Source organism: Callithrix jacchus, chromosome 5, assembly GCF_049354715.1.
Source record: "Callithrix jacchus isolate 240 chromosome 5, calJac240_pri, whole genome shotgun sequence".
Classification (NCBI taxonomy): domain Eukaryota; kingdom Metazoa; phylum Chordata; class Mammalia; order Primates; family Cebidae; genus Callithrix; species Callithrix jacchus.
The window spans coordinates 24,756,250-24,784,112 of record NC_133506.1 but is presented as its reverse complement, the minus strand read 5'-3'; the positions used below and the strand labels follow the sequence as shown (position 1 = coordinate 24,784,112).

The following is a 27,863-nucleotide window of genomic DNA, read 5'->3' as shown; positions in this document are numbered from 1 at the left end:
TAAATTCTAACACTTTTGTCTTAGGTTGAAAAATCGAAGCCATGAGGATGGAAAACAGATTCATGGTTTCAGGGGCTGGGAAGGGAGCAGTGATGACTACAGAAAGGCACAAGGGACCTCCTTGGGGTGATGAAAGTGTCTTACATCTTGATGATGGTGGCGAATTTGTCAAAATTTATAGAATGCACACCTGAACAAGGTAAGTTTTATTATATGTAAATCATGCCTCAAGAACCTGATTATCTTTTAAAATATGTATGCATATTAGTTCTCCCAGAAGCAGAATCTGAATCTAAAATTTGACTATTTTCTAGGGAGTAGGATTAGGGCATGGTCCCAGGAAACACTGGTAGTGGAGTGGGGAAACAAGACAAGGAAGGGAAGATGTATGAGCTGTTCGAGAGCAGGTAACCACTGTGGCAACTGGGGCTCAGCACCGCTGGGGAGCTCAAACAGACTGTCTCAGAGTTCGTCTGATCTGCAGGGTAAGTAAGCTAGGGTATTTATCCATCACTGTTCACGCATCACTGTGGGCTCTCCTGGGTGTTAACTGCTTGCTACTTTCCCTTTGCCCTATGTGTGGGCTGACCCCACTCTTGTAGCCTGAGAGACTTGCAGGCAGAGGACATTCAGGTGTTTGTTAGGGGAAGTCACTGGACTCTTCTAGAAGAGCAAATACAGAAAGGTTGTGGACTGGGCTCTGATAGCATCTAATAAACATTTTTTGAGTCTAAAAAGCCTGTATAATAGACTAATCTCAGATGAATTATGCTAAGTGAAAGAAGCCCATCTGAAAAGGCTACATAATATATAATTCAGTTTATATAGCTTTCTGGAGAAATCGAAGCCACAAGGATGGAAAACAGATTCATGGTTGCAGGGGCTGGGAAGGGAGCAGTGATGACTACAGAAAGGCACAAGGGACCTCCTTGGGGTGATGAAAGTGTCTTACATCTTGATGATGGTGGTGAACTTGTCAAAATTTACAGAATGCACACCTGAACAAGGTAAGTTTTATTATATGTAAATCATGCCTCAAGAACCTGACTGTGATCTTTTAAAATATGTATGCATATTACTTCAAAATGTTTCATTATCCTCCCTTGAGGACTTAGTGACTTGCTTCTAACAAGTAAAATAAGGCAGAAGTGATATTGCATGTGTCAGAGAGGAGGTCATAAAAGGCACATGGCTTCCTGCTTGCTCTCTCACTCTCTCTTGGGTCACCAGCTTTGGGGGAAGCCAGATGCCATGCCAGGAGCAGCCCTATGGGAAGGCCCGCATGGTGAAGAATTGTGTCTTGCCAGCCGCCATGAGAGGGAGCCATCTTGGAGGTGGGTCCTCCAGCCCTAGTCCAGCCTTCAGATTACTGCTGCTGGGCCAACAGTGAGTAACCTCATGAGAGAGCCTGAGACAGAACCAGCCCACTAAACTGGCTCTCCTTGCTGAGGAGCAAGGAGAGCCAGTCAGAGTCCCAAATTTGAAGAACTTGGAGTGAGGCAGTATCACTGTTTTGAGAAGCTGCTACATGTTGGGATTATTTGTTATGCAGCAGCAGATCACTAATATACTGACTTAAAATTCAATTCCCGTTTTTACATAAACGTATCCATTCTTTCATATAAACTTTTTGCTAAGGCATATCTGACATGACCTTTATCTAAGGGGAGTGACTGTGGTTTCTGGGTGGTGGGTTTGAGAGTCATTTTTCTTGTGTTTGTCCTTTTTCATGTTCTTGAACTACTACTTATAATGGGTGTGTATCATTAAAATTAAAAACATAAATGAGGACTCAGAGCCTGGGCATAGGTGGAGAGGGCATCATTTTCTCCTGAGGGTGGGGGACAGCGGCGAGGTTTGTGTCTACAGGAAGCAGGCGCACCACTCCTTGAGGCAGTTAGAACTCTGCTGGGCCTCACACTCAGTGGCACCACAACAGCAAATGAGCCACCTCTGAAACTCAGCTTCATTCTTGTGCATCAGAAGGAATTGTCCCAACAGGATGTAAGCCTGGAGAGGGGATGAGGCAGGGCGGAAAGCAGGAAAGGGTATTATAAGCCAGCTCAGATGCGCTCTTCCTTCCCAATCACCGGGGCTCATGTGACAGTCGAAGGACAGGGAACAAGGCAGATTCGGGGGAGACTGTCAGCCCTGGAAGCCCTGACGTGGGTCTTAGCCCTGGTGAGAGCTAAGGCCAAGTTAAATGCCCATCTCTCAGGGCTGGTTTGCAGGCCGTCCAGCATGGAATGAATCAGACCCTGCCCTCCTCGAACTTTAACAAGCACATGAATCACTTGGGAGCTTGTTAAAATGCAGGCTCTGAAAGTTTAAGTCCAGGGTGAGGTCTGAGTTTCTAACAGGCTCCCAGCTGCTGCTGATCTAGGGACAACATTTTGAGTAGCCAGGGCCTAGCACAGTGCTGAAGCTCCCTTCAGACCTCCAATGAAGCATTTCTCTTGGAAACACACACGTAGCCCAGAGTAAGAGACGTTCCCGCCCCACTAGTTCTGCAATTGTTGTAGCACGGGTTTTTCTGTTTGTTTTTGAGACGGAGTCTTGCTCTCTTAGGCTGGAGTGCAGTGGTGCCATCTCGGCTCATTGCAACTACCGCCTTCGGGGTTCAAGTGATTCTCCTGCCTCAGCCTCCCAGGTAGCTGGGATTACAAGTATCTGCCACCACACCCAGCTAATTTTTGTATTTTTGGTAGAGACAGGGTTTTGCCATGTTGACCAGGCCGGTCTTGAACTCCTGACCTCCAGTGATCCACCCGCCTCAGCCTCTCAACGTGCTGGGATTACAGGCAGGAGCCACCGCACCCATAGCATGCATGGGGTTTCTAAACCTTGGCACTATTGATATTTTGGACAATGCTCAAAATGTTCTGGGGGTCTGTCCTGTGCACTGCAGGACATTCAGCAGCACCCCGATATCTACCCACGCCACTGGCACCCTCCCTCCCCCACCCAAGCAGTGACAGTCATAACCATCTCCAAACATTGCCAAAGTGTCCCCTTGGGGCAGAACCTCCCTGGGCTGGGACGATTTGTTTTTGCAAACCACCTGTGTGATCTCAGGCAACTCATGTAACCTGAAGAAAGAACTAGCAGAACCTGGATCTCAGTTTCTGCACCTTCCTAAGGCTCACGGTGTGCTCTGCAAACTAAATTAAGTGAACTAAATGGGAAGGCATTCGAAAAATGTGAATTCCTCTCTCATACTGGGAGCTGTAGCCCCGCGGGAGGAGCATAAGAAGGTTGAAAACATGCTAACCCTTGCCCACCTTCCCCTTCCTGAGTCTCTGTGGATGAAAAATACATGGAAGGTAAACACTCGGTACACCATGATTCCTGTTTCTATGGCATTCTCGAGCTTTCTAGCTATTAATACTTGCCCCCGAGGCTTCTAATTCATCTTCACAGTTTTATTACACCATTATTGACAAGACGGAAGGACCACATGGAGGAAGGGAATTCCCAAGGCCACGTGGCCAGAAACTAGCCAAGCCACTAAGTGGTGGAGGCTGGAGACCTCAGGTCACATCAAACACCCATCTCTCAGGGCTGATTTGGAGGCTCTCCAGCCTGGAACCAACGAGAACCAGCGTCCACCCATGCCTCGAGTTCTGGGCCCTTTCCCACTGGTGTCTGTTTACTTTCAGTTATGTAAAATAAAGCAAACTTCATCTTAACCAAAGCGAGCATATTTTTTGAGAAGAGAAATCAAATAAAAGCTGAATCCCAGTCATAAAATACACCCAGGCATTGAATTTTGGGGGTTTTATTTTTAGTCTTGGTCCAGTTGTTCATAAGAGAAAAAAGCCAGGATTTTATGGGGAGCTTGAACTGCTACTTTAATCTTTACAAAAAGCAGTTTAGTTGCTTGGCATGATATCATGTTCCTTTATCAGTACCCTCCCGTTTTTGAGTGGTGGATTTTACTGAGATGTATTTAAATTAATGTTTTTGAAAAATAACATTTATTAGGTGTTCATTGAGCCAGTTGCTGTAGGTGTGGGAGGTGCCAAGGTGAAAGTAACAGAAAAAAGAGACACAGAGCTGTGTCCAAGGAGAGAGAACATTAATAATAATTAACAAAAATTAATAGTAAGTGGCTTACACAAACCTTTCTCCATAGAGAGAAATGTTCATGATAATAATAATGATTAATGCTAAGTACACTTTTTAGCAATTCTGTGGGCCTCGTGCTGCTAGAGACACCTGACACGTTTTAACCCACCTGATCCTCACGCGTACCCACCCCTCCCATTCCCCAGGCGGAGGCGCTAAGGCTCCTGCTTTCCTCTGCACTGTTCCTGCACATCGCAACTGTCTGCGGTCTGGCCTGGAGGCTAACACATCCCCTGCCCATTTCAGAAGTGGCACTGCCGGCATCAGCTGGCCTGGTAGTGAGATCGTACCCACAGGCTCAGCAGCCAGGATGCCTGGGAATGCGTGGACCCCGGGCAAACTTTTCAGGAACGCCACAGGAAGGAGGGCCCTGTCTTTCTTGCAGCCTCGGGAGCCAAGTGGTAACCTGACACTCCCTCCTTGGTTTTCCCTCCTGTCTCCCTGTGGCATCTTCCAGGAGGGAAAGTTAGCTTCTTTTCTCCCTTCATCCCTGGGCACTTTGCCCTGCCCCCCAGGGAAGCTGGAGTCGTGGGCGCCCATTATGGCCCTGCCAGATGCTCCCGGCTCCAGAAAGCCCCCAACCAAGGAGAAAAGACACTGCCCCTTTCCCTCCTTGAACCAAAGCTCCCCAGAATTCAGCCAGGGTGGGAGGGGTGACACAGAAACACAGAGGTCCTGGGAAGATATCCCCATTCTACCACCCTGAACAGTGGCCATGGCCGAACCAGGGCATTACATTCCTTTCTGCACCAGTAAGATAGGGAGCTCAGCCAGGTGCACTGGCTCTCGCCTATAATCTCAGCACTTTGGGAGGCTGGGCAGGCAGATCACCTGAGGTCAGGAGTTTGAGACCAGCCTGGCCAACATGGTGAAACTCCGTTCCTACTAAAAATACAAAAATTAGCCAGGTTTGGTGGCAGGCACCTGTAATCCCAGCTATTCGGGAGGCTGAGGCCGAAGAGCCGAGAATGTGCCACTGCACTCCAGCCTGGGCGACAGTGAGACTGTCTCAAAAAAAAAAAATGAGAAAGGAATAGGGGATAGAGTGCAGAATCTCCCTCAATTCCAAACAGTGAGGCAAACAGTGAGGCTTTTCCAGAGGATGGCCCCCAAGCAGCGGGGGAGCCGCCCTCAGTTTGCTGTGCCCACTCCTTGCCAAATGTACAGCAGCACTTTGAGCCTATGCCGGGGTTGGGTTCCCTTGCATCTGAGCTGTGTTTTCACACAGGGCCTGGTGCCAAGAGTCCCCCCTCCCCAGCTGGTGTGACACTCTGCTCTTGTCATCTTTAAATTCTGAATACATTTCTTTTTTTAAATTAATTACTTTTTTTCCTAAGAGACAGGATCTCATTCTGTCACCCAGGCCAGAGTGCAGTAGCTCTTTGCAACTATAAATTCCTGGGCTCAAATGATCCTCCCACCTCAGCCTCCTGAGTAGTTGGGACTACAAGCACGCACCACCACACCCCTAATAGATTTGAACTAGAGGCTTCACATTTTCATTTTACAGTGAGACCTGAAAACTAGACAACTGGCCGAGGTCCACCCTCATTAAAATGTTCAGTCCTCTCCATATGCCGGGCTTTGTCAAGCAGAGATAAGCCGTCTCGGGCCTCTCCTGCTCTCCAGCTGCTTACAATGCCCTCTGCCCAAGTCCACAGGTCCTAAGCGCCTGTGCTGAATGGACTTCAATCACCACAGGACTCCGAGGTGCAGTGACACAACTTTCTCTGATTCTTTTTCGCTGGTCACTTAAGTCTTCATGTCATTTCAGGTTTAAACTCTTGTGTCTTTTTTTTTTGAGACGGAGTCTTGCTCTGTTGCCCAAGCTGGAGTGCAGTGGCACAATCACGGCTGACTGCAACCTCTGCTTCAGGTTCAAGTGATTCTCCTGCCTCAGCCTCCCGAGTAGCTGGGATTACAGGCACACGACAGCATGCCTGGTTAAGTTTTGTATTATTTGTAAAGACAGGGTTTCACCATGTTGGCCAGGCTGGTCTCGAACTCCTGACCTCAAGCGATCCTCCCAAAGTGCTGGGATTACAGGCATGAACCACCACGCCAGGCTTAAACTTTGTGTCTTTAGTGTGAATGCTCACTCCAGGGAATGTTCACCCCTTCTTCCTCCTCCCTTTTAATTGTATACTAAAAAAGTGTTTGCTTATCTGATATTTAAATTTAACTGCACCCCTTGTATTTGATCTGGCAACCCTAGGGAGAAAAACTCCAAACTTACGGGACTGGCTCCTTGTGGGGCTCAGACATCAGGTAGTGAAGTGCAGCACCTCCCGCCCACCCAGCAGAGTGGACAGGAAGGAGCTGGGACCTTCAGAGGCTTTGCTGTGGGGACCTGGGGACATGATCTCCATTATGTCAGGCAGGCTCTGGCCACACTGGGGCCTTCTGGTCCTGAACTCAGCCTCGCTTTGAAGTAACGAGGAGGCAGGAGATGGGAAGCCCCTGAACATGGAGAGTCTAGAGATGGGGCTATGGGTGGCTGCAGGCAGACATGCGAGAGAGAGCAGAGCCTTGCCGGTCAGGAGGTGAAGGCGAGAGAACAGAGCCTCACAGGAAGGACGTAGAGCTGCCGTGTGAGAAGCACCTTCCTCCCAGCTTCAGTTTTAGGGGCAGAAGGCACAATGGCTTAGTCTCAAGACCCTGCAGCCTATGCCTATCAGCCCAGATTCAAATTTCATCTCTGTCATCCCATGTGATCTTGAGCAAGCCACTTGTGGTCTCTGTATGCCTCCACTTTCCAATCAGGAAAATGGAGATGAAATAGTGTACTTTGTGGATTTAGTTTTGCAATTAAATGAGATGAGTACATGTAGATTTGGTTTTACAATTAAATGAGTATATGTAGATTTTGTTTTACAATTAAATGAGATGAGTATATGTAGATTTGGTTTACAATTAAATGAGATGAGTATATGTAGATTTTGGTTTTACAATTAAATGAGATGAGTATATGTAGATTTTGTTTTACAATTAAATGATATGAGTATATGTAGATTTGCTTTACAATTAGATGAGTATATGTAGATTTAGGTTTTACAATTAAATGAGATGAGTATACGTAGATTTGGTTTACAGTTAAATGAGATGAGTATATGTAGATTTTGTTTTACAGTTAAATGAGATGAGTATACGTAGATTTTGTTTTACAGTTAAATGAGATGAGTATATGTAGATTTTGTTTTACAGTTAAATGAGATGAGTATACGTGGATTTGGTTTACAGTTAAATGAGATGAGTATACGTGGATTTGGTTTACAGTTAAATGAGATGAGTATACGTGGATTTGGTTTACAGTTAAATGAGATGAGTATACGTGGATTTGGTTTACAGTTAAATGAGATGAGTATACGTGGATTTGGTTTACAGTTAAATGAGATGAGTATACGTGGATTTGGTTTACAGTTAAATGAGATGAGTATACGTGGATTTGGTTTACAGTTAAATGAGATGAGTATACGTGGATTTGGTTTACAGTTAAATGAGATGAGTATATGTGGATTTGGTTTACAGTTAAATGAGATGAGTATACGTGGATTTGGTTTACAGTTAAATGAGATGAGTATACGTAATACACTTAGAGGTGCTTGATATGATGCAACTGCCCATCGCCGCTTCTGTTTCCTCCAGTCTCATCCTCCAAGCAGCTCAGGAGGAAGAGTTAGGCTCAAGGATATGGCTTTATAGCATCTGCAAAGAGCATTGAATCAAACCAGGTTCTCTGCAATGGTAAACTTGCTTCTGCACTGTGGGAGAACTCAAACCACCCGCCCCACAGGCCCTGCCCCACACGGCTCCCCATTCGGTGGATGTCTGGAAATTCACCTTCCCCTAGGGGGGGTTTTCACAGGAAGAAGAGATAGAGAAGTACAAAGAACACAGACCCATCCCCTACCTCCGAGGAACTTAGGGAGAAAGCCGAGGCTAGCTGTGCCTCTAACACTGTGAGTCTGGGCTCTTGGGCTACGTGCAGAAAACCTAAAGTTGACCTTTTTTTTTTTTTTTTTAATTGAGACAGAGTCTCCCTCTTTGCCCAGGCTGGAGTTCAATCTCAGCTCATTGCAACTTCTACCTCCTGGGTTCAAGTGATACTCCCACCTTCGCCTCCCAAGTTGCTGGAACTACAGGTGCACACCACCATGCTGGCTTAATTTTTGTATTTTTAGTAGAGACGGCGTCAGAGAGACGGGATAGGCTAGTAGGCATGGGCCAGGCTAATCTCGAATTCCTAACCTCAAGTGATCTGCCTAACTTGGCCTCCCAAAGAGCTAGGATTACAGGCATGAACCACCATGCCTGGGTAGTCAACCTTTTGTGAGATGCCACAGTCTGGGGCTCCCACCAAAAACCCAAACTGCTCAGAAAAAGGAGCCTGTTGGTGGTGTGGCAGAAAGATGTCTCCCCAGGGGAGGTGAACTGTGAACTGGGTCTTGAAGGGGATCAAAGCCCATTTCAAAAGAGGCTCCAGGTTTGCAGGAGAGTGGGTGACGGAAAGTCTGGCTGTAGTATAGGGGTCAGGGATGGGGCAGAGGACAAACACGAGACAGAGCTAGAGCCAAGCACAGAGAGCCTCACTGCCACATACACGATGGATTTTCTTTTTTTCTTTTTGAGACAGAGTCTCACTCTACTGCCAGGTGCCAGGCTGGAGTACAATGGCGCGATCTCGGCTCACTGCAACCTCCGCGTCCCGGGTTCAAGCAATGCTCCTGCCTCAGCTGCCCGAGTAGCTGGGACTACAGACGCGCGCCACCATGCCCAGCTAATTTTTATGTTTTAGTAGAGACAGGGTTTCACTATGTTGGCCAGGATGGTCTTCATCTCTTGACCTCGTGATCTGCCTGCCTCGGCCTCCCAAAGTGCTGGAATTGCAGGCGTGAGCCACCACGCCCCACCTACCACGGATTCCCTGTTCCCGTAGTTCCTTTCTCCCTTAAAACTCTTTCTCCAGGCCGGGCGCCATGGCTCAAGCCTGTAATCCCAGCACTTTGGGAGGCCAAGGCGGGTGGATCACGAGGTCAAGAGATCGAGACCATCCTGGTCAACAAGGTGAAACCCCATCTCTACTAAAAATACAAAAAATTAGCTGAGCACGGTGGCACGTGCCTGTAATCCCAGCTACTCAGGAGGCTGAGGCAGGAGAATTGCCTGAACCCAGGAGGCGGAGGTTGCGGTGAGCTGAGATCGCGCCATTGCACTCCAGCCTGGGTAACAAGAGCGAAACTCCGTCTCAAACAAACAAACAAACAAACAAACAAAAACTCTTTCTCCCTTACATCTAGAGCAGTGCTGCCCAGCAGAAATAAGTGAGCCAGCCACATATGTGATGTTGATTTTCCTAGTAGCTACAGTAAAAGGGGGGAAGGAAACAGGTGAAATTCATTCCAATAATGTATTTTCTCCCATGTTTCCAAAATATTATCATTTCAACATGTAATCAATTAAAAAATTACAGATGAGCTGTTTTACATTCTTTTTTGGGCTAAGTCTTTAACATTGCAGGGTGTGTTTTATATTTCTAGTACATCTCGGTTCGGACAAGGGCACAGGCACCTGTGGCTGCTGTCTGAATCTAGATGCTCAGGCCACAAATGACTGCCCCCCAGAAGGGCAGATACAAAAAAAAAGAAAAAAAAAAAAAAAAAAAAAAAACACAGAAAAAGGCCAACACATATGGCTTTTAAGCTTCTGAAGAGGCTTAGGTAGATCCATGGCAGAATCAATAGTTTTGAAAGTTGTGACTTAAACTGGGAGCCAGAGACCAGTTCATGCCATAAGCCAAAGCTCTGGGGAAAATGGGGACAGGCAGTAAGAACAGTCCCCTCTCAGCACCCCACGTCTTCTATTAAAAAAAAAAAAAGGTGAAAGAGGTCGGGCACGGTGGCTCACACTGGTAATCCCAGCACTTTGGTAGTCCCAGGTGGGTGGATCACAAGGTCAGGAGTTCAAGACCAGCCTGGCCAAGATGCTGAAACACTGTCTCTACTAAAAACACAAAAATGAGCCAGGCAAGGTGGCACTCGCCTGTAGTCTCAGCTACTCAGTAGGCTGAAGCAGGAGAATCACTTGAACCCAGGAGGTGGAGGTTGCAGTGAGCCCAGATTGCACCACTGCACTCCAGCCTGGGTGACAGAGAGAGACTGCATCTCAAAAAACAAAAAACAAAACAAAAAACGCTGAAAGACCTGTGCAAGAGGAGGAATGGAGGAGAAGGTACCCGATGTAGGGGCTGGTGAGAGTTTGAGAAGGGGCCTCCCAGAGAGGTAATAGGACACCCAGATAAATCAGAGAGGGGAGGGCGCTGGTATCTCATCTCCCCCAGGGCATCCGGCACACTGGGGTCTTTGGAGAGAGCCGATGGCTGAGTGAGGAGCCCAGGGAGGTAGGTGTGAGCGTGGCCCATGGGCCTGCATCCCAGCAGGTGCTCAGGGAGGGTGCAGAAAGTGCTCAATGAATGGAGCCCATAAAACCAGGCCAGGTATGCTGTCACAAGCAAGAGTGGAACCCAAGGTGGCTTTGTGCACAGCAAGGAAACTGAGGCTGAGCCCCAGCCTGGTGTGGGACGGGGAGCAGGGGAGGGTGATGGCTGCACTTTGGCAGAAGCCAGCAAGGCAGGAGGTCGCTTGAGCCCCAGAAAGATGTTCTTCCCTCTGCCAGGATTAGGCCCCCTGCCAGCAAAGTATGAAAATATAAGAGGCTGGGTGTGGTGGCTCACGCCTGTAATCCCAGCACTTTGTTTTGGGAAGATCACTTGAGCCCAGGAGCTGAGACCAGCCTGGACAATGTGGCAAAATCCTGTCTCTACAAAAACACACAAAATTTAGTGGGCATGGTGGCCTCTAGTCCTAGCTACTTGGGAGGCTGAGGTGGGAGACTGAGCCCAGGATGAGGAGGTTGCAGTGAGCTGGGATCACATCACTGCACTCCAGCCTGGGTGATACACTGAGACTCTGTCTCAAAACAAAACCAAAATCAAAACAAAATGAAAACCACCAAGAGCCAGCATCTTTATCTCAGTCTGAGACCCCTGTCCTGCCACGATATCCCTGCCCGGGATACTGTCATTGTTGGCCCTGACTTCAGATGGGTCCTCACCCTGAAGCATTTGCCCATCTTGGAGGAGCCACAACTGGGTCTCCTCCTGGGTCTCACTACAGACCCTGATGCAGGGTCTCACCACCAAATTTAGTCTAAGTCTCCTTCCTGCCGGGTGTAACCACCTGACCATGGATCTTCGTGTGCAATTTGTGACAGTACAATCCACGGCTGCTCCAGTCCTCAGCTGGGACCGGACAAGGCACTACTCCCTGGAGCCCTTGTCTCCTCATTGGTAAAGTGGAGAGAGCGACCCTCATCTCAATCACAGGTGTGGGTAGCTCAAAGCAAAGGATACAGGTGAGAGCCCCAGTGCCAATGCCTGGAATTAGCAGCTCCAGGAAAGTGCTCACTGCACAGGAGGTCATGGACACAAGAGGGGCACGTCTCCAGGGACCCGGCTGCACACAGACAAACCATCCCCACAGCCCTGACTCTGCAGACAAGTTCTCAGATGCCTGACATTTTCCCATTATTCATTCATTTTTTCTTCTAAAACCCACCCACCTATAATCCTCATTTAAAACACAGTTGAGCTATTCACACACACACAGACTTAAACTGGAAAAGGCAACACCACAGAGACAGAAAATAAATCAGTGGTTGCCAGGGACTGAGGCTGGTGAATATGAAGAGCACAAGGAAGTGCATATTTTGAGTAATGGGATTGCTCTGTGCCTTGACGATGGCAGCAGCTGCATGAGTGCACGCATTTGTCGAAACTCTAGAACAAGGGACTAAAAAGGGTGAAATTTACAGAATGTATGTCAATTATACCTTAATGCAAATATTTTTTAAATAATGAGTAGAACTGAGCAACAACAACAAAACCCCACAATTAGGGACACATTTAATCAATGGTGTTCTATACCAGAAGAGTGGTTCCGTCTAAGGACAGGGGATGGCCTTGGCCAAGAAGAGGCACAAGAGAATCATCTGGAATTTTGGAGACATCTGATCACTGGATCTGGGTAGTGGGCACAGGGGTGTGCATATATGTGTAAAAATGCATTGATCTGAGCCTTTATAGCAACACGTAATCCCCTAGGTACGTTACATCACAATAGAAAAGTAATAGGAACAGTGATTTCTTTTTTAAAAAGAATTTTTTGCCAGGCATGGTGGTTCCCAGTGCTTTGGGAGGTCGGGGTAGGTGGATCACTTGAGTCCAGGAGTTTGAGATCAACCTGAGCAACATGCCAAAACCCTGTCTCTACAACAAAATAGAAAAAATTAGCCAGGAGTGCTGGCATACACCTGTAGTCCCAGCTACTCGGGAGGCTGAGGTGAGAGGATCACTTGAGCCTGGGAGGCGGAGGTTGCAGTGAGCCGAGATGGCACCACTGCACTCAGCCTGAGCAATAGAGTGAGACCCTGTCTTAAATAAATTAATTAATAATAAAAGCAAAACATTTTTTCTCTTAAAATATGTTTTCCAGGGAATGGTTCTGCCTCCTTCATCTGGGAAGAAAGAATCCAATCTACCCAATAGGGGAGCTTCCGTTTCTGATGATACCATCTGCTGGACATTAAGCTGGCTCTCAGATTGGGGTGTTATTCCGAATATTTAGTGCAAAGCAGTGGGGTAATCAGAAAACCACGGGTCACACGGTTCAGATTTAGATGCAAACCAAGCTAGTCATCAGCCGTACGTGCAGCAGTTCCCAGCCTCTTTGCATGTTTCTGTAACACTGTCCTACCTGGTGGAGTGGGTTGACTTGGGGCACCAAGGGGCGTAGCTCTACTTGGTGCCTCTGCTGAGCGAGCGTGCCATGTTCTGAGAGTTCACAGCCTGCCTCATCTGTGCTCACTGTCTTCGAGTTGTCTTTGGGACTGGCTTCAAGTCGCTTTTTAAAAGCCCCATAAAAACAAACAATGACATAGAAAAGAATATTCCAATTCCACTGGCTACCTTGTGGTCATTCTTGGGCTGGGAATGACTTGATAGATAAACTCACTCTGGTGTAGACCCCAGGCTGCTGTTTCTCCACCTGCCATTGCCAGGCTGGTGCCCTGGCAGGGGCAAGTGAGACACCATGGGTTCCTTCAGGGGGGTGTGGAGTGCACCTAAATCACGCATTCTGACAGCGCTGTCTCAGACCCTGGCTGCTGACCTGCTTCTGATGACCCCTGAGTGTTTGAACACCAAGTGAATCATGTCCAGCCCAGCTGCTCTGAACTGAAGCCATTCTACGGTGTGTGCCCATCATCTGCAGGCCCTTGAGGCTGCTCAACCATGTGGGGTCAGTAGCATGAAAGAATGTGGCATCCTGCCAAGTGGCAGCTTTCCTCTCTAATGGCCCTTCATAGGGACACATGGCAGGAACTGCCATCTCTCAGGACTGGGGAAAAAGAGGTAGGGAAGAGAAGTTAGAGAAGTAAGAAAAAATGAATTACCTTGTTGATACCTTTGTTGACCAAATTGATTGCAAGCTCATGGCTGATGCCATCCACCCAGGAGACATCCTTTTCTCCCATGGGTTCAGAGAGGAAGACTCTCAGCCTGGGAGACGTGTGGTCCATCTCCTGTGACAGCAGTGAGGAGAGAGGAGGATTAGCAGATACCTGACTGCTCCCAGTGTGCGTGGACACTGGGGAACCCCCTCAGCCCACCAAAGGACTGGGGCAACAGATGGCAGAATTCCTTCCATCACCCAGCATTTCCTGGGCTCTGCTAAATGTAGGTGCACTGGGCTTCACTAAGGCCTTCACACATCCATTTCTACCTGGATGGACAAAGTGAAGCATAATGATGGCCACAGATGAATCGAATACATTTCCACGAAAAGGGTGTGCTTCATATTAAGAACTGCAGCGGGATCTTTCCCACTCACCCTACCCTAAATACCTGAAGCAACAACTTGCCTCTCTCTGCTAATTAATCCACCTTCTCTCTTAACCCCCCAACTTGCCGTCATGCTTTTCAGTGTTTATCACATTCTATATAGCGAAAACTCTCTAGAAACTTCAAACCGGCTCAAATCGTAAAGAACACGTTCTAGAAATCCAAAGCCCAGAGATGGGAATGGGTCGCGGCTCCACTCCTCGGGGATTCTCCGGCTTTTCCTCCTCGTGTTGGCTTTATTCCTGCTTGGCTCCCCTCATGGTGGTGAAAGGGGTGCTCCAGCGCTTGTCGGCCTCACCAACTCCACCTCGAAAGAAGGAAGAGAAGGTGGCTTTTGCTTCCATCACCTCCTTTGCTGCTTATGCTCCAACTTCAGCCAGATAAAGCAGGTTTCCCAACCAGCAGGACCTGCTCATCGATTTCCAGCAACTTGGGATTGCAGGCCCCAGGCGAAAAGACTCTCTCTTAGCAAAGCTATTTTCATTCCTCTGCACTTTCAAATGGACCACTATCTCCCAGGAGCGGAGTCTCCTAGGACCTTAATGAAGACTGCCAGAGGTAGCCAACATCCTGAATATTTCCTGGAAGATCTCGAAATATTATAGGCTCCATAAGTATTAGGTCTGCGTCCCAGCACGACTGGCCGTCCATTTTGTTAAGTGAGGGTTGCCGTCTTCCTAGTTGTTTTTTGTTTGTTTTGTTTTGTTTTCGAGATGAAGTTTCGCTCTTGTTCCCCAGGCTGGAGTACAATGGCATGATCTCGGCTCACTGCACCCTCTGCCTCCTGGGTTAAAGCGATTCTCCTTTTTCAGCCTCGCAAGTAGCTGAGATTACAGGCACGTGCCACCACGCCCAGCTAATGTTTGTATTTTTAGTAGAGATGAGGTTTCACCATGTTGACCAGGCTGGTCTCGAACTCCTGCCCTCAAATGATCTGCCCACCTCAGTCTCCCAAAGTGCTGGGATTATAGGTGTGATCCGTCGTGCCCACTGCTGTCTCCCTATTTTCACAGCGCCATCTTTGCTTCGGTCCGCCTGAATATCGCTTCTCAACTAATCCGTATTTAAGGTCTGTCTCTTCTCAACCAACCCACATTTAAGGTTTGTTCCTTGTAGCATTCCCTTCCTGGCACAAAATTCTGTGACAGTTTGGACAGTTTACGAAGAAAGTAACAGAAAACCCAGTGTAAATCAGTTTACACGATAAGGAGGTGTTATTAGCACATGCTACTGAAAAGTCCAGAGGTCGATCAGACGTGACTTAAGCAAGGCTCCAGCCTGATTTCCCAGCAGCTCTCTCGACTCAGCCTTCCTCTGTGAATCGGCTCAGTCCTCAGCTTAATTCCTTTGTGGAAGTAACAGGGCTGCAACATCACTTTTGCAAGGCACAACCCTTTCCCCCAAAGAAACACAAAGCTGTCTTTTCCTAGAGGCCCCCAACAAATGTGCTCTCTGGTTCAAATTGTAATGTGCCAACCCCTAAAACAAAAACTATGGTCTGATATGTGTGTTCGACCTCTGGGTTCAGCAAGGGAGTCAGTGTGCCTAAAAGCTCATGGTCTGCAGGTGTGGGGATGGGGGAATCAAAATTGAGACAGTTATCCTGTTCTTGGGGACAGGTACCCCATACCATAATATGGGACTATGTTACAGGAATGACCCAAAGTCCTCCACACATTCCCCAGTAGATCATGAAGCCCTCAGGGGCTGTAGCAGCCTCCTGATGGCCTTTGTTCCTACCTCTCACAAACAGCCCCACTGCTGAGGGCGTGGCAAGCATTTGATGACATAAACAATCGGTGCACCCAGCACCTCCCTTTCACAGCCCTGTCCCCTCTCCAGTCCCACTCTCCCAATTCTCCTCCATCTTTCTATAAGGTTGAGCTCCTTGTATATGCCTTCTTGCTGCTGGACAGAAGGACATTTTATAACCCTTCAGAAGACACTGAACTCTCCCAGAAGAGATAAATCCGAAGGCACTAATTTTGGAAGTAAGGGGGCTCCTGAGAAAAGTGGCCGTGAGCCAGATGCAGTGGCTCATGTCTGTAATCCCTGCACTTTGGAAGGCCCAGGCAGGCAGATTACGAGGTCAGGAGATGGAGACCATCCTAGCTAACATGGCAAAACCCTGTCTCTACTAAAAATAGGAAAAATTAGCCAGGCATAGTGGCACCCGCCTGTAATCCCAGCTACTCAGGAGGCTGAGTCAGGAGAATCACTTGAAATCAGGAGGTGGAGATTGCAGTGATCTGAGATCGCTCCATTGCACTCCAGCCTGGGTGACAGAGTCAGACTCTGTCTCAAAAAAAAAAGACAAGAAAAGAAAAGTGGCCTAGGAAGGAGAGCAAAAGACATGAGAGGTTGTTCAGGGTCCTCTGACTCTGTGGGTCTTGAATCCACAGATGTGTGAGCTGAGGGCATCAACCTCTCTTCAGCAGGTAAATAGGAAGCTCTCTCTTCATCTGTGAAAATGTGTTTCATAAATACAGTGTTTCATACAGATGGTGTGTATCTCAGGTGTGAACAGGGGAACACCTCAGCATCCATGGCTTTATGGGACCATGAATTTGGGATTGAGAATTAGCATTGATGAATTGAGCGGGAATCCAGAATTTCTGAGCAAGGAAAAGCCTGAAATTCTCATGAGCTGCTCCGCCTTTGCTGAGGGAAAATTCCATTCACTATCCATGCTGGCCATCTGTTAAGTTAAACATCTCTGCCTATGAAATCTTCTAAGAATAAATGGAAACTACAACATTGCTATCAATGCACCAGCAGCATCAAAGACGGGTAATGGTTAGTAACACCTTGAAGGTGTTTGCTTTTCTCACACACCTGATCTCACTTTGATCCTTGCAACACATCTGGGGCGGGGACACAGGCAGCAATTTTTGCCTTCCTGAGGCTCCCCAGCAACATCGGGGGTCAGAATAAAAAGGTCTTCACATTCTTTCCAACCCCTTTGGCTGCAACAGTGGTGCTCAACAGGGGTCATTGCCCCCACCTCCCCAGGCAACATTGGCAATGTCCAGAGGCACCTGAGTTGTCACACCTGGGAGAGGTGGAAGGACTAGTTGCTCTAAAGGGCAGAGGCCAAGGACACGGCTAAGAATTCTGCCATGCACTCAACTGCCTCACAACAAAGAATTATCTGGCCCTGGATGTCAATAGCGTGGACCCTGCGTTAATAGCATAGAAACCCTGGGCTATAAGTAATGGAAAATCCTGCCTCACGTGGTCTGAAACAGTAAATACATTTCTAATCTCACATAACAAGAAACCCTTTGATGAGGCGGATCCAGGATCTTATCAGACAATGACTCTGTGTGAACAAGGGCCAGGCTAGCTGCTCCAAAGGTCCCAAGATTTTGCTGGGGTCCCATTCCAATGTGCAGACTTCCAAAGGGGCCGGGTGTGGTGTTTCACGCTTGTAATCCCAGCACTTTGGGAGGCCAAGGCGGTTGGATCACTGGAGGTCAGGAGTTCAAGACCAGCCTGGCCAACATGGTAAAACCCTATCTCCACTAAAAACAGAAAACTTAGCTGGGCGTGGTGGCATTCACCTGTAATCCCAGCTACTCGAAAGGCTGAGGCAGGAGAATCACTTGAACCTGGGAGGTGGAGGTTGCAGTGAGCCAAGATCATGCCACTCACTCCAGCCTGGGCAATGGAGAGAGACTCCATCTCAAAAAAAAAAAAAAAAAAAGGAAGAAAAAGAAGAAGAAAAAAACTTCCAAAGGAAGAAGAAGCCTTTTCCTTCTTGGGTATCCTTAAGGGGAGGCAACCTCTCCCAGAAACTCTCCAGCAGAACTTCCTTCAGTTTCATTGGCCAGAACCAGGCAATATGTCCACCTGTAAAGCAATCACTGGCCGGGGGAGTGGGACTGCTATGGGGTTATGGGGGTGTGGATGAGGTGAGACCCCTCTGAAACATGAGGCTACTCACAGAATGTCAGTTTCTCTAAGAAGGAAGGAAGAAGAGAAGAAATGAATGCTGGGTAGGCAAACAACGTCTGCTCCGTCTTCTAATCTTCTAAACCCTGGTCTAATATTCGGTTTTTTACAACTAGCACTTCTCAAAACTGAGTGAGTACACGAACCACCTGGGGTTTTTTGGTTAAAAAATGCAGGTGCTGACTCAGCGGGTCTGGGCCGGGCCTCAGATGCTGCGTGTGTGACCATCTCCAAGGAGATGTGATGCTGCTGGCCCACAGACCTCAGTTTCCCTAGCAAGACATTCATGATGCCACTTACTCTTTTCAGGTTATTGTAGTAACTGTGGTAAAATACACCTAACACAGAATGTCCCATTTCAACCGTTCTGAAGTGCGCCCTTCAGTGGTGTTCAGTGCGTTCACGTTGCTGTGCAACCAGTCTCCAGAACGCTTTCCAGCTTGCAGAACTGAAACTCCAAACCCACTAAACAGCAAGTCTCCGCCGGCAGCCAGTATCCTGCCTTTCTGTTTCTATGAAGTTCACTACTCTAGATACCTCCTCTAAGTGGAACTGTGTGTGACTTGCCCTGCGGAGAACTTAAAAAGAAGAAATGTTTAAGTGGTATTTTACAGTATCTGTCCTTCTGTGTCTGGCTTATTTCACAAATCCTTTGTCTTGGAGCGAATTTTTCTTTGCAGCACTGAGTATTCATCTCCAACACATACTGCTCTCAAGGTTCATCCATGCTGCAGCACGTCTCAGAGTGTCCTGCCTTTTTAAGGCTGAGCAATATTCTATTGTATGTACACAACACAGTTTTGTCTATTCTTCATCTATTGATAGACGTTTGGGTGGCTCCCACCTTATGGCTGCTGTGAATAATACTGCTATGAACATGGATACACAAATATCTCTTTGAGAACCTGCATTCAATTCTTTTGGGTATATACCCAGGGGTGAAATTGCTGGATCTTATGGTAATTCTATTTTAATTGTTTGAGGGATTGCCATACTGTTTTCCAGCGGCACTTATTCTTAAACTTGACAGCACATTAGGCCTCACATGGGGAGAGTTACAAATTCCTCATGCTTGGATCCCACCTCCAGAGTTTGATTTGATTAGCACAGGGTATGGCCTGGACATCAGAAGTCTTAAAAACTCCCCAAGTGACTCAAGTATGTTGCAACATTGGAGAACCACATCTTGTCCTTCGCTTCTATCTGATAAAATTCCAAGCAGCTTTGCTGGGATGAGGGGCTTCCAGCTAAACGGCCCTTTATGGTGGGATCTGCAGCATCTGTGCTGCCATATGGCGCAGCTCACAGCTCCCAGGCAGTGTCTACCCCCAAATCACCAGGTGCATCATGTCCTCATTAGCCATCAATACGAAGACAACTATGACCCCAATGGCTTTGAAGTCAGAGAACTTCAGAGCATGCAGACCTCAATGACAACCTGCTCCTTCTTTTTTTTTTTTTAATTAAAAAAAAAGGGATCTTTACTTCAAAGGAAATGTTACCTGGAATTCCTTTATATAAAGTAGATCAAAGCAGAATTATATTCTGTTGACTTGGGAATGAGAAGAGGGCACTAAAGCACCCCAGTACATGATGCCATCCCCATGTCCCTGTTGTGCTCCCCAAAATCCTTCTCTAATTTAGCCTAAACTCCTCTTTTCTCCTATAAGAAAAACAAGGCCCAAGGAAGTAAATGACCTGTTCAAAACCATGCACCTGGGTCGGGCGCGGTGGCTCACACCTGTAATCCCAACACTCTGGGAGCCCAAGGCAGCAGGATCACCTGAGGTCAGGAGTTCAAGACCAGTCTGGCCAACATGGAGAAACCCTGTCTCTACTAAAAATACAAAGATTAGCTGGACATGGTGGCGGGCGCCTGTAATCTGAGCTACCTGGGAGGCTGAGGCAGGAGAATCGCTTGAACGAGGAAGGCAGAGGTTGCAATGAGCCAAGATCGAGCCATTGCATTCCAACCTGGGTGACAAGAATGAAACTCCATCTCAAAAAAAAAAAAAAGAACAGATCATGCACCTGGCAAAGCACTCAGTTCGCTGTCTCCCCAGGGGAGCACCCCTCTTCTAAGGCATCCCTTTTCTAACCTGGGTGAGCTGCAGGATTGGGTGCATTATGGACAGCTTAAGCACTTGGCCATCTAAAAGGGCCCCCACCTAGGCTGTTAAGAGTTCACGGAGACCCCGCGGGCTGCACTCACACATTGGAAAGAGAAACGGTCCCCACTTTGGCTGGAAGCTCATGCCCTCAAGAGCTTCCACAGGGCTCCATGTTGTACAGTCCACCCAGGAACTACCTTTCACGATGCACCACACTCACCACATGTCCGGGCGTGGGCATGTGATCACCTGTCACCTTCTCGGGCCATATGAGTTACTTTCTCGTGAGCCTGCTGCGGCCGTGGTCGCCACACTTGCGGAGCTCACCTCGGAAAGAAGCCAGCATGGAGGAGAGCAGCTCTGAGAGAAGGGAAGGGACAGACTCCCCAGTCATCATTTGCAAACCTGGATTTAGACATGCCTCAAGGCATCTACCCTTGGACTTTTCAATTGTATCAGGCAAAATAAGCCAAATAGGCATTTTTGCTTACTTCATTTTCAGCTGGCATTGCACCTTTTATAACAGAATTCTAACGAATGACTCCTCATACTCATGGACACACTCACTCATCCAACAAGTACCGAGAGGGCTGGGGCGGGGTCGGGCCCGTGGCTTAGGCATCATTTCCTGATGACCATTAATGCTCATTGTTCAAAAATAAAGTAGCGTTTGCCTTCCTTGCCATTAGCTCAGATTCTGCAATGGGGAGCAAGATCTTTTCTTTCTCTGCTCCTTGTGGCTGTCTTACATATAGCCCTTTGATTACCATCCTTATCTTGATGGGTCTACAGCTGATAAATAACCAAATGCATTTAGCAGTTCCTCGAACATTCACTGAGCGCCATCTGTATGCAAGGCCTTGAGCTAAGTGCATGAACCCTTGGGACAATATGTTCTGCAGACGCCTCTCCCAGGGACAACAGAACCAGCCCATCGTAGGGCACACCACACAGCGTACTAGCCGTAAGGGGGAATTCCCAAAGGCAGGGCTCACTTTTTCAGGGAACTAGGAAGGAAAGGGCAGTTCAGCTTCATGGACTCTGGGTCTGGAGGTTCCTGTTTCCTCCTGCTGGAGGAGCTAGGCTGAGGGCCGGAGACCCTGTCTGACCTTAGCTCCACCAATGATCAGCAGAGCGACCGGGGGCCAGTCACCTCCACTTTTTTGAAAAATAAAATTAGTTCACCTCATCCTTCTGGTTCCTTCCTACATTCTGTCTCTGTTCATTTACAGTCTCTAGATGGTACAAAATTCATACAAGTCCACAATCCCTAAGCTACCATTTTCATTTCCAGAAGGCTCTGAAATCCAGAAATTTTTTGGGGGGCGCAGGGCGGGGAGACTTACTTGGCAGCAAACCCTGGCCGGAACTGCCATGATGCTATTTATAGTCTTTATTATCTCAGTTAGTGTGAATATTTACACACTCCGCCACAGGAATATTAATGGGTTTACCGGGTGCTGAGCCAGGCCCAACTAGGAATGTTCTGTAATATACAAAAGAGGCATCACATTGACCATTAAAAAAAATTTTTTTTTAATTCCCTAGGACTTCTGGCCTATTACTTGGCAATTCCAAGTAAGCTTTACGGATGAGTACGAAGATCACCGTGCCTACAACCAAGACCAACTGCAGCCAGCCACGGAGAAGCCAGCTTGTCCAGCCTCCACCTTTCTTGCCCCATGACTCTGTCTCCCAACCTTTGTGAATAGAATTGTCCCCTGTCTATAAAATCCTATCTAGGGTGGACATACTTGTCTGATAGTGGTTCTAGATGGGACTATTTCTGGTTGCATTTTTCCTTCATGAAAATATTCTCTTCCCTTTTGGGGTCCTGTTCTCTGCAAAGGAACAGGAGCTGATGAAGTAGAATAATTCATAGAAAGAATGGACAGATGTATTAGTTCACCCTCCATGAACCAGACATCTGCACTTGTAACCGATGAATTTTTTTTTTCACTTTTTTTTTCTTTTGAGATGGAGTCTTGCTCTGTCACCCAGTCCGGAGAGCAGTGGTATGATCTCGGCTCACTGCAATCTCTGCCTCTCGGGTTCAAGCAATTCTCATGCCCAAGCCTCCAGAGTACCTGGGATTATAGGCGCCTACCACCATGCTGGCTAATTTTTCTATGTTTAGTAGAGGCCAGGCTTATCTCAAACTCCTGATCTCAGGGGATCTGCCCACCTCGGCCTCCCAAAGTGCTAGGATTATAAACGTGAGCCACTGTACCCAGCCCACTTTTTATTTTTAATTGTGGTAAAATATACGACTTAAACTTTTGCCACCTTAACCCTTTTTATTTTTATGTTTTTTTTAGAGACAGGGTCCCACTCTGTCACCTTGGCTGGAGTGCAATGGCCTGATCATAGCTCACTGTGGTCTCGAACTCCTGTGTTCAAGCAATCCTCTGGCTTCAACCTGGTAAGTAGCTGGGACTACAGGCATGAGCCACCATGCTTGTTAATTTTTTAATTTTTTTGTAAGGATGGGGTCTTGCTATATCACCCAGGCTGGTCTCAAACTCCTGGCCTTAAGTAATCCTCCTGCCTCTGCCTCCCAAAGTGTTGGGATTATAGGCATGAGCCACTGTCCCTGGACTATCTCTGTCATCTTCAAGTGTACCATGCAGTCATGTTCAATATATTCATGTTGTTGTGCCAATCTTCAGAACATATTCCCTCCTCCTAGCCCCTGACAAACATCATTCTACTTTCTGTCTTTATGAAGCTGACTACTCTACATGCCTTATGGAAGTGGAATAACACAGGAGTTGTCTTTTGGTGACTGGCCTATTGTACTAGGTATGATATCCTCAAGGTACATCCATGTGACAGGATTTCTCTCTCTCTCTCTCTGTGTCTCTCTTTTTAAAACGGACTTTTGCTCTGCCACCACGCTGGAGTGCAATCATAGCTCACTGCAGCCTTGAACTCCAGGGTCAAGTGATCCTCCATCCTCCCACCTCAGCCTCCCGAGTAGCTGGGACTACAGATGTGCACCACCACGCTCAGCTAATTTTTAAAATTTTTTGTAGAGCTCTGGTCTCCCTAAGTTGCCATGGCTGGTCTTGAACTCCTGGTCTGAAGCAATCCTCCCTCCTTGATCTCTCAAAATATTTAGGATTACAGGCATGAGCCACCATGCCCAGCCAGGATTGTTCCTCTTTCCAAGGCTAAACAACATTCTGCTGTATATACCACATGTTGCTCCTCCATTCATCCGTCGTGGGCACCTGGGCTGCTACTACCTTTGGCTTTTGTGACTAATGCTGCTATACATAGGGGCACTGTAACTACCTCTCAATGTACACCCCCTTGTGAGTTAAGCATTTTCATCCCACCTCTCTCTGCCATTATAACCCCACAGAGAAGGGGAAAGCAATGTCATCTGGGGAGGGAGGAGTTTCCCCAGAAGAGAGGAAGGGGGAGTCTACCTTTTGTGCCCCATGGATTCTAGAAAGAGGAAGAAGGCTCACCTCAGTATCCACGCTACCTTCCCAGGGAAGGTGGAAGAGAAAAGAAAGATGAATGTTCATGGGCACGGGGCTTGAACTTTCCTACCTGAACAAAAACCCAGAAGTGGGCAGACTCTTCAGATTCCAGAGGGTAGAGTCGGGAAGGTGGTTGGGCTGTGGGAATGGTGCATGGGACTTGGTGGCTTGCCTTCCAGGACGTGGCAGGAGATGACAACAATGGTCACTTCGGAAGTGTCGTGGGCAACAGGGTAGCAGCAGTAAACAGTGTCTGGGAAGATAAGCTTGAGGCAGTGCCCTTGGCTTTTGGCACCAAGAAGCCCAGGGCAAGATAGGGCAGAAGATGCTTTAAGGTCTGATGGGTGAACTGAAGCCTGGAGTCAGGATGAAGAAGTCCCATGCATAGGGACCTCACAACCATGGGCAAATGACCAGGCCACAGGCTGCAGCAGTGTGTACTAAAGATAGCCCTAAAAAACAAAAAGGGCTGCTCGCCCCTCCACGGCAGGGAACAGATTCCAGTGGCCACATAAGCTCAGGCCATTGTCATCCTGCAGATTCCATGGGTATTCAAAATCCCCTCTTCCACTGCCCTGAAGACACAGCACCTGTCTCCACACCCCCACCTGGCAGCCACCACCCTTTAGGAAGGACGGCAAGGGGCAGAACAGTCCCTAAGGAGAGCGCACCTCCTAATAGGGACCCTTGAATGCAGCCCGGAGAGAATCTGACTATCACATTGCATGGAGACAGAGCATAGTGGGTGCTGCTGGTGCCATGCCCAGGTCTCCTTGACCAGCGGGTACACCCAGCTGATACAAGTGTTTCAGGGAACCTCAATGCGTGGCCGTGGCTTTCTCTGGACTGTCGCCTCTGCCGTGGAAGCTGCCACACCTGGAGACACCTGGGAGGTTGCAAGGCCCAGCCCTCTGCCTGAAGGCAGCTAATGGCCTGCAGATGTGGAAGCACAAAACCCTAACCCCCTTGTCTCAAGGTGGAGCCAACTCCCTGGTACCATCCCGGCTCCCGAGCCCCGAGAGGGTCAGGCAGAAGTTGAGTGCCCCTGGTCCACACCTCTCAGCCCCTCCCCTGCTCTCTCCTGCTTCCTTCACCAGGTCAGGGGCACTGGAGCCTGGGTCTCAGGCTCTACTTCCAGGGAACCCAACCCAACACATGCACAGTTTGCTGCTGCTCTGTTTTTACCACATCGTGTGGAGGCGCCTAAGAATAAAGAATCGTGTTTTCTTTACACAGGTGAGTGTGGTGAGAGTGAATCTGTAACTGACCCTGCTGTGTAGTTAAACAATCTTTTCAGGCAAAAATGACTCCCATGAGGGCTTTAACGGGCCCTGGAGGGGGATCCCAGGGGAGGCCACGTAGGGGCAGGCAGTAGCTCCACACTGGCCTTTGCCTGCCGGCGAGTGGGAGGTTGCTGTGCTGGTTTGTAACCCAGACCTCCCAGGAGGTTTGTTCTCTGTTCCCACCAGAGTAGGGTTGCCAGATTTAGGTAATAAAAATGTCAGAGGCCCAGTGAAATTTGAATTTCAGATTAACACTATATAACTTTTTAGTATAAGCACGGCCCAAGTATTTCACAGACTGTACAGAAGAGGTTTTTTTCTTGTTTATCTGAAATGTAAATTTCACTGGGCATCCTGATGTCGTCCGGTGCCCCCCACCCCCTCCCCAGTCCCAACACTCACACATAGCCTGACTCAGCAGAAGCCCCCAGATCTGCCCACACGCCACTGCCTGCCAGGGAAGCTGCAAGGGTCTGAAGTTCTTCCCGCTGGGATTCCACTCCCGGCTGGCTCCGCCACCGTCAGGCCAGGCAGTTATTCTACCCTGCCTGGATCTGATGAAAGCCACAGACTGACGACGCTCGAAGCTAAAGGGGAAATAGGATGATAATACACAGCATGTGAGATCACTGCAGCAGCCTGTCACTCAGAAGTCACCTCGGAGGCAAGCACTAGTGTGGATGTCAGCTTGTCCCTGCTCACGTGGAAAGAAGGTCTGGTGCCTGCCTGGTCTCACCCTGGGACTAGAAACAGAGTAAGGATCACAGGCAAGTGGGAGAGCCGGAACTGATTCGAACTGGTGAGTAAGGTGGCTCACAGTGGCCAAGCACCTACTATGTGCCTGCTTCTGTATGGCCACTGTCGCACATAGTCCTCAAAACGAATTCTGCTGCATTAGAGAATTGTTTCTATTTTAAGAGATGTGGAAACAGAGGCCCAAAGAGGCAAAGGGGCCACCTAGCTATAAAAGGCAGTGATGAGCAGCTATAGGCTAAGATCTGGGTGGTTCCAAAGCCCAGCTCTTGTCTCTCCAGGACAGGAGTCAGAAAAACAAGGACAGTTGTAGCAGATGCTGTCCCTGTCCTGCCCATGTCCCCCAGAGGCTCACGGTTCCCATGGTGGCTCTTTGCCCTGCAGGTGGGTAGGGCTGGGGACGGGACACCCTGGGAGCAGCCCCTGGCCAGGATGTGAGCAGGTGGATAAGTATCCAACTCCACAGCCCTCAGGTGGGACTGCTCTGGGGCCTGTCTCACATTAGGTGACATTCAGAAATCCCCAGTGGGAGGCAGCCCCAGTGCTCATGGTGGTAAGTGCTGAAAGCCACCTTCCCTTCCCTGCCTCACTTCCTCACTCTCTTCCTCATGGGACCAGCATCCCTTTCCATATCAACTACTTGCGCTGCAATTATGTTCTCAGGTCAGTGACTGGGAAACCCAACCTAAGAGAGCAGCTCATGCTTATCCAGGCTTACCAGGGCACAGTGCTAAGCTCTGCACCAAGATCATCTCATTCCATCCACCCACCCACCCTTGGGATGAGATATGTTCTATGATTACCCCATTTCACAGATAAGATAAATTAACTGAGCTATGGCATTGCCAGGCCTCAAACTGAGTGGGCCTCCGCCTATTATCTGTGTTCGCAACCACTGAGGCATTAAGAAAGGCTTCCATTGAATTTCTGGGCAATCATTTTCTTTCCTTCTAGCATTGGGGTGGCTTCCTCTGCTTGGGTGCAAATATAAGCAGGGGATCCAGCAGTTGGCTGCCCAGTGACAAGGGGGCATCTTGTGTACAGGCGGAGCTGCGCGGTGGTGTGGTATCTTAAGCGTTGCCTTCACTCCACTCACAGGATACTGAAGGCCCACGTGTCTTGTATTTACCTCCTGTTCTTTGCCGGACAGAATGCCCTGCCCAAGATTTAACTTTCCTTTAATCCTCTGCTCTCACATTGTGTGTGTGTGTGTGTGTGTGTGTGTGTGTGTGTGTGTGTGTCCTGCCCTCGCCAGCTGGGCCTCAGCACGGCGGTTCTGAAACCTCCTAAGGACCAAGGCAGCTGAGTCCCTCCAGCCCTCCAGGTCCACATGTCTCTGGCTGCGAGGGTGTGACTATGTGCGTCTGTGAGTCTCCGTTCAGAAATCGGCTCTAAGAGACTTGCCTGACCTTCCCAAATGCGAAGACCTACTTAAGACCCTTTCCAAAGAAAAGCACTAGCCTTGTTGGCTCTGGCTTCAGCAAAGGGATCTGAGCAAGAGTTCTACCTGTCGCATTTGTTTCCATTCAAAGCCAAATTATCAAGGTTGTAAAGCAAGGATTTCCCAGATTGTCATTGCTTTCAGTGATTGCATTATCACCTGAGCAGTATCTTGCAGAGACTACAGATAGGAGTTCCAGTAATTTCTACACAGCTTTTGGTGTTTTATGGCATCAGAAGATAAGCTTGCCATTTGTAAATGTGCCCTTGGACAAAAGCATACACACATTCCTTTGGAGGAAAAGCATCTGTGCTTCCAGGCCTGAGCAGGGTGGTGTTCTGCCTCTACTAAGGGTCAGTTTCTTTTTTTTTTATTTGAGATGGGAGTTTCGCTCGTTACCCAGGCTGGAGTGCAATGGCGCGATCTCAGCTCACCGCAACCTCCGCCTCCTGGGTTCAGGCAATTCTCCTGCCTCAGCCTCCTGAGTAGCCGGGATTACAGGCACGCGCCACCATGCCCAGCTAATTTTTTGTATTTTTAGTAGAGACGGGGTTTCACCGTGTTGACCAGGATGGTCTCGATCTCTTGACCTTGTGATCCACCTGCCTCGGCCTCCCAAAGTGCTGGGATTACAGGCTTGAGCCACTGCGCCAGGCCTAAGGGTCAGTTTCAACTCTGGATTGTTGGAAAAGAGTTTAAGCTGGAAAAAAAGATCTGTTTCAATGACCTTCTTGAAATCAGCCACCC

The 27,863-nt window shown here is 48.3% G+C and overlaps 1 protein-coding gene across 2 annotated transcripts in view; it reads right to left on the bottom strand.

Moving 5' to 3' along the window:
* Nucleotides 1-1,805: 1,805 nt before the first annotated feature.
* BANF2 (BANF family member 2) overlaps nt 1,806-27,863 on the bottom strand; it is a 32,633-nt gene continuing 6,575 nt past the window's right edge. The window contains exons 2-4 of one of the 2 annotated variants that reach the window (XM_054255238.2): nt 25,325-25,509; nt 13,636-13,764; nt 1,806-2,010 (exon numbers count right to left, since the gene is read on the bottom strand). In XM_054255238.2, coding sequence (XP_054111213.1) covers nt 1,864-2,010; nt 13,636-13,761 — 273 coding nt within the window. In that variant the 5' untranslated portion in view covers nt 13,762-13,764; nt 25,325-25,509 and the 3' untranslated portion in view covers nt 1,806-1,863. The remainder of the gene's footprint in view (nt 2,011-13,635; nt 13,765-25,324; nt 25,510-27,863) is intronic. The other variant, XM_008995798.5, reaches the window with a different exon arrangement.